The sequence below is a fragment of the Canis lupus genome, chromosome 5 (assembly GCF_048164855.1).
Source record: "Canis lupus baileyi chromosome 5, mCanLup2.hap1, whole genome shotgun sequence".
Taxonomy (NCBI): domain Eukaryota; kingdom Metazoa; phylum Chordata; class Mammalia; order Carnivora; family Canidae; genus Canis; species Canis lupus.
Genome location: NC_132842.1, coordinates 36,607,946 through 36,621,549, shown reverse-complemented (window position 1 = coordinate 36,621,549; position 13,604 = coordinate 36,607,946). Strand labels below are relative to the sequence as shown.

General features: G+C 37.3%; 1 protein-coding gene across 5 annotated transcripts in view; it reads right to left on the bottom strand.

Annotated features, from left to right (window-relative positions):
* The window catches only part of LOC140633522 (protocadherin alpha-C2), a 187,882-nt gene that overhangs the window by 156,248 nt on the left and 18,030 nt on the right, over positions 1–13,604 (bottom strand). The window contains exon 1 of one of the 5 annotated variants that reach the window (XM_072826189.1): positions 4,228–6,770. The exons of the other annotated variants lie outside the window; for them this stretch is intronic. Coding sequence (XP_072682290.1) covers positions 4,228–6,618 — 2,391 coding nt within the window. The 5' untranslated portion in view covers positions 6,619–6,770. Of the gene's footprint in view, positions 1–4,227; positions 6,771–13,604 lie in introns of those variants that run through there. 5 annotated transcript variants of the gene reach the window in all.

Sequence of the window (13,604 nt, the reverse complement as noted above, 5' to 3'; positions counted from 1 at the left end):
TAAAAAGCCCAATGCAGTGCTTGAACTCAAGACCCTGAGATTAAGACCTGAACTGAGATCAAGAGTCCAAGGCTTAAACAACTGAGCCACCCAGGTGCTCCTAGCTTGTAGTCTTATTGTTGAAAGTTTTCTATAGTGGTTAGGATTTTCATAAATTTTGAGCTATGTGAAGAGTCTCTTCAAATTTCAACTTTAAAATTAGCTAATTAAATTTAACTATCAAATCTCTATTGCAGTTCCTAGCAATTTCTGGAAGAGTGATATGATATCTAATCCAATTAATAGGGATATTTGTAATAATCCTATTTATTGGCCCCTGGTAGAAAATTATTCAATGTTACTGAAATCCTTCCTGTTAAATAAGCATGGAAAAGGAAAATATTGGTCTTTTCATAAGAAACAGTTTACATATTTGTTCATTTATTTCCTCAAATAGTTTGTTCCAATCAAGGAAGACTGTGTAGAGAAAAACTTTAATCAATTTATGGACAGCTTCCTCTCCCAGCAAATAAATATTTTAGTTATAAATCAAAGAATTTATATTTTACAAGTAAATTAACTTAATTTTTTTAAAAGCTGACAAGTGTTAACTATAAATTTAGTGGCAGGAATTCCCTCTCAATTTATAGGACTTCCTCAAAGTAATAGGGCAGTAGAAATACTTAAATACTATGACACAAGTATATTTATAAAATTAAATACATGTGAGAATGCAAGAAATAGCCAAAGTAATAAAAAGGAAATAAACATTTTATCGTATGAAATGTGGAATATTTATTACCTTCTAGACCCACATTGTTTTTTGAAGAAGTGCAGAAAAACAATTATGTGTATTTAAGACAGAGAGAGATCTTGCCTCTGGTAGAATCAAATGTACAGCTTTGTTTTAAAGAATTGTATTGGTAAACAACAAACCCAAGAGGGGATTATGTATCAGGGTGTTGGTTTTTAAATCTGAAAACAAAAAGCAACAACAAAAACAACAAAAAACAATAAAGAACATGGGCAATAATTTCTTTTACATCAGCTATGGCAACATTTTTCTAGATGTCTTCTGAGGCCAGGAAAATAAAAGTGAATTTAAACTATTGGAGCCACATCGAAATAAAAAGCTTCTGCTTAGCAAAGGAAACAAAAAAACTAAAGGATGACCAACTGAATGGGAGAAGGTATTTGCAAACGACATATCCAATAAAGGGTTAGTATTCAAAGATATAAAGAACTTATACAAGTCAACATCTAAAAAGCAAAAAATCCAATTAAAACTGGGCAGAAAAAAAAAAACTGGGCAGAAAACATGAACAGACATTTCTCCAAAGAAGATATCCAGATGGCCAACAGACACATGAAAAGATGCTCAACATCACTCATCATCAGGGAAATGCAAATCAAAGCTACAATGAGATATCACATTATACCTGTCAGAATGGCTAAAATCAACACAAGAAACAACAGGCGTTAGTGAGGATATGGATAAAAAGGAACTCTCATGCACTGTTGGTGAGAATGCAAACTGGTGCAGCCACTTTGGAAGACTCTGGATATTCCTCAAAAAATTAAAAATAGAACTACCACATGATTCAGTAATTTCACTACTGGGCATTTACCCAAAGAACATGAACACTATGCTGAAGGGATATATGCACCCCTGTGTTTATTGCAGCATTATTTACAATAGCCAAATTTCAAAAGCACCTCAAGTGACTATCAAAAGATGAATGGATAATGAAAATGTTATATATATATATATATATATATATACACACAATGAAATATTACTCAGCCATAAAAAAACATCTTGCTATTAGCAATAACACGGATGGATCCAGAGAATATAATGCTAAGTGAAATAAGTCAGAGAAAGACAAATACCATATGATTTCAGTTATATGTGGAATTTAAGAGAGAAAACAAATGAACAAAGAAAAAAAAAGGGACAAACCAAAAAATAGACTCTTAACTATAGGGAACAAACTGATAGTTACCAGAGTGGAGGTGGATGAGGTGATGGGTGAAATAGGGGATTAAGAGTACATTTGCCATGAGGAGTACTGAATAATGTATAGAAGTGCTGAATCACAATATTGTACATCTGAAACTAACATAACACTGTCATTACATACTACATATGCACATAGATAAACTCATCATTGTGGTTCTAAGGCAAGACCCATTTTAAAAGAGTCTAGAAGATTTTTGCTGGTGAATTTTGTTATTGAAGCTTAGAACAGTATTAGATAATGATTCAGTCTTATCTAAGTATAATAAATTGCTAGGTTTTATTTAATTTCAGGCAGTCTACTTTTGCCAAGTTTGTGAAAGACCTACACATTGCTAAACTCTGCAAGAAATATGATGCAAGCCAATGGACAATTAAGAATTTCAAGTAGCCATATTTTATTTTATTTATTTTTTATTCATGAAAGAACTAGTTTTAAATGATTTTATTTATTTATTCACAGACAGAGAGAGAGAGAGAGAGAGAGAGTCAGAGACACAGGCAGAGGGAGAAGCAGGCTCCATGCAGGGAGCCTGACGTGGGACTTGATCCTGGATCCCCAGGACCACACCCTGGGCTGAAGACATCGCTAAACCGCTGAGCCACCCGGGCTGCCCAAGTAGCCATATTTTAAAAATAATCTCTACACCCAACGTGTGTCTCAAACTCACAACCCTGAGATCAAGAGTCATGCACTCTACCTACTGAGCCAGCCAGGTGTCCCTTAGTAACCCTATATTTTTAAAATTAGAGACAGAGAGAACGTGGTGGGGCAAGAAGGGGAGGATGAGGCAGAGGGAGAGAGAGAATCCCAAGCTCAAAATTGCCTCTAATATAATAATTTGTCAATCAAAAAAATACAAGTTAGAGAAAAGTTAATCACTGTTTCACTAAGTATTGATGTTAGAGTAAGTGAAAAAATTATGATATGTCTCAAAATGGGGCATCATAAATTTGGAAAAGAATGAGAAACCTCCTCACATACTGATATATCATGACTATTCAATTAAAAAAAATAAGAGGAAAAGTGATATGACTATTATGTTTTAAAATAGAAGAGAGGAATTAAAAAAAAAAAGAAGAGAGGTGTTTATTTGTATGTAAAAATAACTGTAGAAAACTAACCAAGAAATTGCAATGTTTGAAATAGTCAAGGAACACTGGGCACCGGGCTGACTCAGTCAGTAGTGCATGTGACTCTTGCTTATGGTTGTGAGTTCAAATTCTGACCTTGGGTGTAGAAATTAGTTAAAAATAAGAACCTTAGGGCAGCCCCCATGGCCAGGCGATTTAGCACCGCCTTCAGCCCAGGGTGAGATCTTGGAGTCCCTGGATCCAGTCCCATGTCCCGCTTCCTGCATGGAGCCTGCTTCTCCCTCTGCCTGTGTCTCTGCCTCTCTCTCTCTCTGTGTGTCTCTCATGAATAAATAAAATCTTTAAAAAATAAAATAAAAATAAGAACCTTAGAAATAGTTAAGGAGGTATATTATGTGGCTTTGATAAGCCAATGCATAACATGTAAGTGTATTTTGTATTCAAAGATAAATGAAGTCCCTAGTTAAAAAATCATAAATATCAAATTCATCATAAGTATGCAAAACCCAATCGTTAAGAGAAACCTGAAAAGAATCATTCAGTGTACAAATGTTACTTACAAAGGAAATTAAATTGGTGTAATAAAAAAACACTAAGAAAATGATATTTAATGTAAAAGAAAAGGCAAAATGACATAGTGTTATTAAAACACTTCATTGTGGTTGTAATATGAGATTTGAAAGTAAATAACTCCAAACATGTCATGCAAGTATCTCCCTACATTTCCCAAAGATTGAAAATTAAAATGCTTATTAAAAATTTATTCAGGAAACAATTTTTATGGTGCAAAGAAAAGTAATACATTCACACCAACTTTTAAAATCTTTTAATTAAAAATGTTGGCAAATTGAATTTAAATGTAAAAATGTGAAAAAAATAATGAGAAAATCTTTTAAAAGTGGGAATGTTACTAAAATAAATTCATTACTGCAAAGCGATCATCTGCAACCAATTAAATGAATTCTATGCATAACTGTAATTTTAAGTAAATGAAGTAGTACGAATACAGAATTTACATCTAAAATGATGAGACTATAATCATATATAAAACCATACTTTAAAAGAAAAAATAATAGAGGAAATAATAAACATTTATAACGAAAATTATTTTGAAAAATATTTTAAACACTCACAATGTCTGCGGAGCTGGGTCCATGAGGCAGGCTGGGGCTGAAGGCCATGAGGTCGGCCTTGGGCGGGCCCTCCCCAGAGCACACCCTCTGCCGCCTCTGCTGCGAGTACGACCAGCTCCCCACCGCGCTGGAGCACACCAGCGTGGGCTTCCCCGGCCCGCACGCGCCCTCGCTGGGCGGCGCCGAGCACCGCAGCGCCGTGGACAGCAGCAGCGTGAGCACCAACAGGCTGGACACCGCGCAGATGGCGACGATCAGGTACACGTTGACGTCCACCAGCGCCGCGCCCGCGCCCGCGCCCGCGCCCGCGCCCGCGCCGCCCGCCAACACCCGCGACGACGGCCTGGGCGCCTGGCCGCTCTCCACCAGCGACAGCAGCACAGTGGCCGTGGCCGTCAGCGCCGGCTCGCCGTGGTCCTTCACCAGCACCAGCAGGCGCTGGCGCGGCGCGTCCGCCTCGTCCAGGGCGCGCGTCGTGCTGATCTCGCCCGTGTACAGCGCCACGCGGAACGGGCTGCGCGCGCCCCCCGCCGCCGGCTGCAGCTCGTACGACAGCCACGCGTTGTAGCCCGAGTCCGCGTCCACCGCGCGCACCTTGGCCACCACGTGGCCCGCGCCCACCGCCCGCGACACCGGCTCGCTCAGCGCGCCGCCCCCGCCGCGCGCCCCGGGCAGGGGCAGGGGCAGGGGCAGCGGCAGCAGCGCGGGCGCGTTGTCGTTCTCGTCCAGCACGAACACCTGCAGCGTCACGTTGCTGCCCAGGGGAGGCACGCCCGCGTCGCGCGCGCTCACTTGGAACTGCAGCAGCTCCAGCTCCTCGTGGTCCAGCGGCTGCAGCGCGTACACCTTGCCGCTCTCCGCGTGCACCGACACGTAGCTCGACAGCGCGCGCTCGCCCACGCGCCGCTCCACCAGCGAGTAGGACACCAGCGCGTTCTCCTGCGCGTCCGCGTCCCGCGCCGACACCGTGAAGATGTGGCAGCCGGGCGGGTTGTTCTCCTTCACGAACACCGTGTACTCGGGCTGCGCGAATGCCGGCGCGTTGTCGTTCACGTCGGCCACCTCCACGGACACGCTGGCCGTGGCCGACAGCGAAGGCGAGCCTCCGTCGCGTGCGGTCACTACCAGAGCGTAGTTCGCCACGCTCTCTCTGTCCAGGGCGCTGTCCAGCACCAGCGAATAGTAATTCTTGAAGGTGGACACCAGCTTGAAGGGGACTTGGGGTGTGAGTGAGCAGGTCACCTGCCCGTTGGCGCCAGAGTCACGGTCGGATACGCTGATCAGGGCGATGATGGTTCCTACTGAAGCGTCCTCTTGCACCGGCAGGGATATGGAGGTTATGACCATCTCTGGGGTATTATCATTCTCATCCAGGAGTTTTACTATTACTTTGCAGTGTCCAGTTAATGGGAATGGACTTCTATCTACAGCATCGATATTAATTTCATATAAATTACAATCTTCATAATCCAGTTCTCCCTTTACTGTTATTTCTCCACTATTCGAATCGATTATAAATTTAGATTTGACGTTGTCAAGAACAAGATTACTAAAGAGATACACTATTTCCTTATTAATGCCCTCATCCGCATCTGAGGCATTCAGCTTAATAACTAATGTCCCATTCGGTGCATTTTCTAGTAATCGGATATTATAAATTGATTTATCAAATTTTGGGGCGTTATCATTCGCATCCAATACATTGATCAATAATTGAACTGTACCTGTTAGTTCAGGTTTTCCTCCATCAATTGCAGTCAGTAATAAAAGATGTTCTTGAATCTCTTCTCGATCTACTGCTTTCTTCAAGACTAGCTCTAAAATGTTTGTTTCTTCTTCATTTGCTTTAACATCCAAGTCAAAATATTCATTAGGATTTAATTTGTATCTCAATTCTGCATTTGCTCCGACATCCATATCAGATGCGCCCTCAAGTGGAAACCGAGAATCCACTATTCTTGATTCTAAAATAAATAATCTTTGTTCCTGTCGGAAGAACCTGGGCGCGTTGTCATTAATGTCCTTCACCTCCACCTCCACATGGAAAACCTGCAGCGGCCTGTCCACGATCACCTCCAGGTGGATGCTGCACTCCGCGCTCCGCCCGCACAGCTCCTCCCGGTCGATCCGAGAATTCACAAACAAAATGCCATTCTGCAGATTCACCTCCAGAAGGTTCCCGTGGCCTTTGGACGCCAGTCGGAAAAGGCGCGGCACCAGCTCCGCCAGCTCCAGCCCCAGGTCCTGGGCGATGCGGCCCACGAAGGTGCCGTGTTTGGTCTCCTCCGGGACCGAGTAGCGGACCTGGCTGCTCGCGGGCTCCCAGACTGCGAGGAGCAGAAGCGAGAGCAGCAGGCGCCAGGAACCTGGACTTCTCTGAGAATATACCATCGCTAATTCGTTGCAATTTTCAAATGTCTGTTGCACTACCAGACGATAGCTTTTGGAAACCTAATTCCCAATTAGCCATAATGTTTTATTTGCTCACCTTTTCAGCTTCAGCAGCAGAGTAAAAAATGGAGTAGCCTTCTCCTTTCTAAGGAAAATAAACTCACTGTATTCCTTTATTGGGGGAAGAAAAAAAAAACCAACCACCAAACTTGCGGTTTCCAGCGCCACCATGTGGATGAAAAGGTGAGTTTTTACTTTGTTATGCCTTACCTACCTTACATTAGTTAAATATTTCCCAATTTCAGCGACTTTTAGGTATTCTTTATTTTCCTTATTTCTAATTTAAATACACCATTAAGATTATAATAAAGACATCAGTTTTCATTAAAACAGTGCAAAATCAATACGATTTGTTTATGCCACACCGATCTTTATTAGAGTAATTTGTATTGGTCTATTCTATTTAGGGAGTGGCTTTATATAATTCCTAACTGAAATTAAAGGTATTAGTTTTCATTTACTGCAAAATTTAGACATATCTTATTCAATTTCTCCAGTATTTTCTATTATTTTCATGGGATGTTTGTACACTACTTCTGTGTTACTCATGAAACAAATTTACAGTCCTATTTGCAAGCATTTGATATTGGCTTTTTGTGGATGTTATTTTCAAAGTAACAAACGATTTGAATAGCATTCTTGTCAGAGTTACTGGTTTGAAGTCTGATATTTTAATGGCTAAAACTCCATTCTTTAATTTCTCCTTACATCACATACTTTTAATGTTGACTATAAAATGATAATGTGGACATTTACATTTTCTAGAGGCCAAGATCATAGTAAAAACAATTTTGGTCAGTATCTTGACACCATTTTTCAAATTAGATGCATCTAGGCAGCATTTTTTCAACTTACAACTACTGATAAATCACAATTGATATAAACTGGGATGCCTGGGTGGCTCAACGGTTTGGCACCTGCCTTCGTCCCAGAGTGTGATCTTGAAGACACAGGATCGAGTCCCACATCAGGCTCCCTGCAAGGAGCCTGTGCCTGTGTCTCTGCCTCTTTCTCTGTGTCTCTCATGAATAAATAAATAAAATCTTAAAAAAACAATTGATGTAAACTGTGACAGTATAGATCTTTGCTTTTATGCAGCAAATCAAAACACTAATTTTTCTGTAGATGTACTACTCTATAAAACGTTTGGGTTCCAGTAAAAATTAAAACATTGAAAATAAACCACATTATTAACTGGACTATGTTAATTTTCTCTTTTTAATTGTTTGATTTACTGCATGATACAACATAGACTTACTTATAAATATGGTCAGAAGAAAATTTCCCAAAAGAAAATGTCACCAAGTTTTTCCACTGAAAAAAAAAATTAACCTTCTGTTTGTTTATATACTCCCTAGAATTCCTTAAATATCACAAAATCCTCCTTACCTATGAAGACACTGGGTCTTGGAGATCAATAATTTTATTACTTGACACATTTTCATGTAAAACATAAACTTCAAATATATCCCTTAATTTTGGTTTAAGTTGTATGTGAGACTTGAAGTATTATTTTTGTGTCAATGTATAAAACAAATGTGGAAAAATAGTAATATAAATAGCAAGAAGAAAAAGAATTACTAGAAAGTACAAAATCAACTGAAATACATTTGCTTCCCAGTATTCAAAGTAGTAAAGAAGTACAATAATGATACTGGTTTCATTGCTTATATAATATTTAACAGTATGTTTATCATTCCCTTTAGTTTTTCTAAGATTCTTACTCTGCCTACTAATATGATGTCCCCCACAGCACTCAGATCACCCAAACACTGAAGAATCTGAATGCTAATAAATTTTCAAGATTCTTATTATCTGTATCCGTATCATTATCTGCAACTGATGATAATTTGAAAACATTCTAATATACACCAGTTTAAAAATGATAATAAATGTGTTGAAAATATCACCAGTTAAGGTTGATTTACCTTCTATTAGAGAACCACGACTGATGGGAAACTCCAAAACCACAGTATAAATAAATTTACTTTTGGAAAAAGTATTTAACAGCCAAACTGACAGTGTATATTAACTATGTATGCATGGTGACTTATAGGATATTTTCAGTATGTAATTCAACGTTTTGAAAATATGCACAATGGAAAAAATGGCACCAACAGTATGACATGCTTCTTTTGGTTTGTAATTTTTTCTAATAAATATATAGATATTTCAAAAGAAAACAAGGATCTTGACATTTGACCCATCCTCGCATCTGTTAGATAACATTAAGTTTTTGAATTATCACTTGCATTTGTCTTTCAATGTTCAACTATTTGGGGGGAGGTTAAGTCTCAACAACTATAAATTCTCTGGTCTTGATTCCATAGACAACTCCATAGGTAGAGAATATTCCTTAAATCTTTTTCCAAACTATTCTTTCAATCAATTATTATATATTACCTTAACTGATCTTTTCACTTGCTTGTTTCTTTAAAAATTTTAGTTATATTTAAGCCTTGTTACAGAAATTAAACTCCCTCACTGACAATGAATTTAGGTTGAAAAAACCAGATAGAGTTTTGAGGCATCTCTACTTAATAAGAAGCATTCCAAAATGTTACACTAGAAAATTTAATTTTGCATTGGAGTCTAGATGTCCTTCATTACCTACAAAACTCCAGAATAGGGGCACCTGGGTGCCTCAGCCAGTTGATTGTCTACCTTCAGCTCAGGTCATGATCTTGGGTCCTGGGATGGGCCAAAGGCCCAGGTCCACAGCCCAGGTCAGACTCCCTGCTCAGTGGGATATCTGCTTGTTCCTTTCCTTCTGCCTCTCCCCCAAATCTCCTACTCATGCTTTCTCCGTCTCTCTCTTAAATAAATAAAATATTTTTAAAAACTGCCAGAATTAATTTTTAAGAAGTTATATTTCCCTTCTTTCTGTAAAAATTTACATAGGTCTACCACACTGCCCAGAAATAACAGGTGAAGTTGAAGCATTCTTTTATAAATCTTTTAAAGATTTATAAATAATTTAGGTAGCTGTATCAAATTTGACTAAAAAGTTAATTATGAAAAATTATGAGAACATATTAGTGCATATAATATACATCTTTACATTACTTTTTTAATGGTTCATATTCTGTATAAAATACTGTACTAAAATATTTATTATTTATATCCATTCTGGGGAGAAAAATCTGAGAGTAATTTCAAAATACTTCTAAGTGAAAAAGTAAAGTACATTATATATAGTTTTTACTCACAATCCTATTGCCTTTATTACCATCAAATAGGCTCATTTAAAAGTAGAAAGTGACAATAAAGCTAAAATTTAATACTTTTGGTTCTATTATCTATTATCAAATTAATATCCATGTGGCCTCAAGCAAGTTGTTTTATGTCTCTCGGCCACAGTTTATTCATCATCTAATTGTGGGAAATTATGATCTTTTAGGTCATATTCAATTTTAAAATCCTAGGTCAAGTGAGTAGAAACTTGCTGAGGTGCAAGATTCTTATAGCATTAGCCAGTGTCCAGGGTAAAAAGAAAAAAAAGAAAGAAAGGTAACTAAACAGTAATAAACTTCAATAAGCTTTGTTCTCATGAGTTAGTGGTGAGGAGAAAGAAACAAAATTTCAGATAAAGTACAAAATTTTTATTCTACTAACTGTATTTCATATACTACAAAATAGAACCAGAGAGTGAGTGGTAAAAAATTTATGTTATCCATCTTTTAAGGACTATAATGACATCTACAGCAACTATACCTTCTCAAGCACAATATCCAGAAATCACTACAAAATGATCTGGCTTACCAACAAGAACATAATGAGAAAAAAAATCACAAGAAAAGAGGCACACATATTATCTAATTATTATGGTTAGATAGAGCACAAATAAACTGTGATTACATATTATTACATATTGAAATAAATACATTAAAGAATTTCACCAGAAAACTGAAATCTATTTTCAAAAGGAAAACTACAATTCTAAAGCTAAAAATTTTCACAATTGAAGTTTTGATTCCATTAATGATATTAATAGTAGATTGTAAGAAGAGAAAAATGGTAAATTAGAAGATTGGTCAGAATAAATATCCAGCATGTAATAAATAGATCAAAAATACCTTCGAAAAACAGAAAGGAACATAGAAGATATGAGAGCTAGGGTGAAAATATTTCACACACATAGTCCTTGAGTTACAGAAAAGGAGGGTAAAAAAACATGATACAGAAGTGATATTTGAAGGCGAACTGCTGAAATTTTTTCTGTACTGATGAAAGATACCAAGCCGCATATCCAAGAAGCTTTCAATACTGCAAAGAAGATAAATCAAAGAAAACTAAAAGTGAGCATATAATAAAGAAACTGAAAATCAAAAACAAAGATAATTATAAAAAACAGCTGGAAGAAAAAAAAAAGGCACACTACCTGGAAAATAATCTTAACAGCCATTTATTTCAAGAATGGCATTCATTCCAGGGATGTCATCTTAAAAGTGCTTGGGAAAAAATATTTCAAACCCAGAATTTGATAACTCTGCAAAACTACTTTTCAAAAGTGATGATGAAATAAGCATATTTCTGATATGCAAAAAAGTTGGAGAATTCTTTCAACCACTAAAGGAAATATTAAAGAATTTCTTCAGGGTAAAAATAATTACAGAAAGAAACAAAAACAAAAGTAACTGTACAAAACATAATAATAATGTAATCTGTACCTAAAATAAATGTAAAACTGAAAAACATAACACCAAACAAAACTGGGAAATAGAGTTATTATTCAAGGTCCTAGCATTGTCTGAAAGCAGTAAAAGCACTAATTTAAGTTCTAAAAACTCAGTGATGCTTGCTTTTAAAATCCAGGAAATCAATAAAGAAATTAGCAAAAGAATGTACTATATAACTGCAAAGATAATAGAGAAAATGAGTAATTAAAATATACTAACCCAGATAAAAACAAAAAAGGAAGAGAAATAAGAATTTTTAAGATTTTAAAAAAACTATACAAAACATAATTAGTGATAAATTATTTTTTTACAAGATTTTATCTATTTATTTGGGAGAGTGTTGGGGAGAGAGAGAGAAAGAAGGAGCAAGGGGAGGGCCAGAGGGAAAAGCAGGAGCAGAGCTGGTCTTGGGACTTGATCCCTGGACTCTGGGGTCATGACTTGAGCAGAAGGCAAACACTTAATGGACTGAGCCACTCAGGCATGCCAATGATAAATTATTTAAAATTTTCCATTGACTTCATAAATAGACAAGGTTGCTTAATATTGCCATTTCTATTTACCATAATACTAGTGGTCCAATTCAATGCCATTAAAGCACATAAAAGGTATAATGGGAATAAGAATTGGGAAGGAAAAAGCTACAGCTATCATTATTTATTGTCAGCATGATTATCTATATTGAAAAATACAAAGCACCTAGAGATAAATTATTAGAATCAAAAGCGATTTTAACAAGTTAGCTGAATAATATTTCAATACAAAAACACACACTATATTCATATGTACCATTTTTTTTTATTTTGAGAGAGAGAGAGCAGGAGTGAGTAGGGGAGGGGCACAGGGAGAGGGAGACAGAAACTTAAGCAGGCTCCACACTCAGCATAGAGCCTGATGTGGGACCGGATCTCGGGACCCCAGGATTCTGACTTGGGCTGAAATCAAGAGTCAGATGCTGGGATCCCTGGGTGGCACAGAGGTTTAGCGCCTGCCTTTGGCCCGGGGCGCGATCCTGGAGACCCAGGATCGAATCCCACACCAGGGCTCCTGGTGCATGGAGCCTGCTTCTCCCTCTGCCTATGTCTCTGCCTCTCTCTCTCTCTCTCTCTCTGTGACTATCATAAATAAATAAAAATTTAAAAAATTAAAAAAAAAGTCAGATGCTTAACCGACTGAGGCTCTCAGGCACCCCCTGCTTCACATTTCTAAATAGATTCAATGCAATCCAAATAAAAATCTCACCAAATTGTTCTTATGGAATTTATATACAAATTTAGGTGGAAGTGAAAGAGGCAACATGGCACTGATATAAAAAGTTTTTTAAAAAGTCTAGTAGATTAGAACAGCAAAAAAGATCAAACTTATAGAATGGATAATTATTTTGTAAAAACATACGAAATGCATTTTTAAGAAATAGTGTTGCTTCAGTTGAAAGTCACTTGGGAGGAATGAATCTTGACCCCTATGTCATAAAAGACAAAAAAAATTGGAAAAGGATTGTATATGTAACAAGAATATGAACAAAAAATACCAAAGAAATTACCTTCATTAAACAAAATAAAGATGAAAAGATTGATAAATTGAACTTAACTAGAATTAAAAATTTTTATTCACCAAAAAAAAAAAAAACCTAATGAAGACAAGCAGAGTATATAAGCAAGAAAGGTGTTATATCCATAATAAAGGAAAATTTGAAAAACAATAGAAAATGCACCACAATAGAAAAATAGGCATAGGGCAGCCCTGGTGGCTCAGCAATTTAGCACCGTCTTCAGCCCAGGGTGTGATCATAGAGACTCCAGATCTGATCAAGTCCCATGTCAGGCTCCCTGCATGGAGCCTGCTTCTCCCTCTGCCTGTGTCTCTGTCTCTCTCTCTCTCTGCCTCTCATGAATAAGTAAATAAAATCTTTCTTTAAAAAAATAGGCATAGACTTGAACAGCTGTTATACAAAATAAGATGTAAAAAATGGCTGATAATAAAGAAAGGGGCTCAACTTCATTCATAAATCAGGAAACATAAAATGGAAACACTAAACATACCCAGCAAAATGGCAACTATGTAAACAATCTGATAATGGCATATTTTGGAGATGATATAAAGCAATACACTGCCAAGACAAGTGTAAATGGGTAAAAACACTTGAGAAGGCTGATATAGTCAAGATGAATGTGTGTACATATTTTATGTTCTACTAATTTCAATCCTATTAAATAGTAGAGAAAACTGCATACATAGGCACTGAAC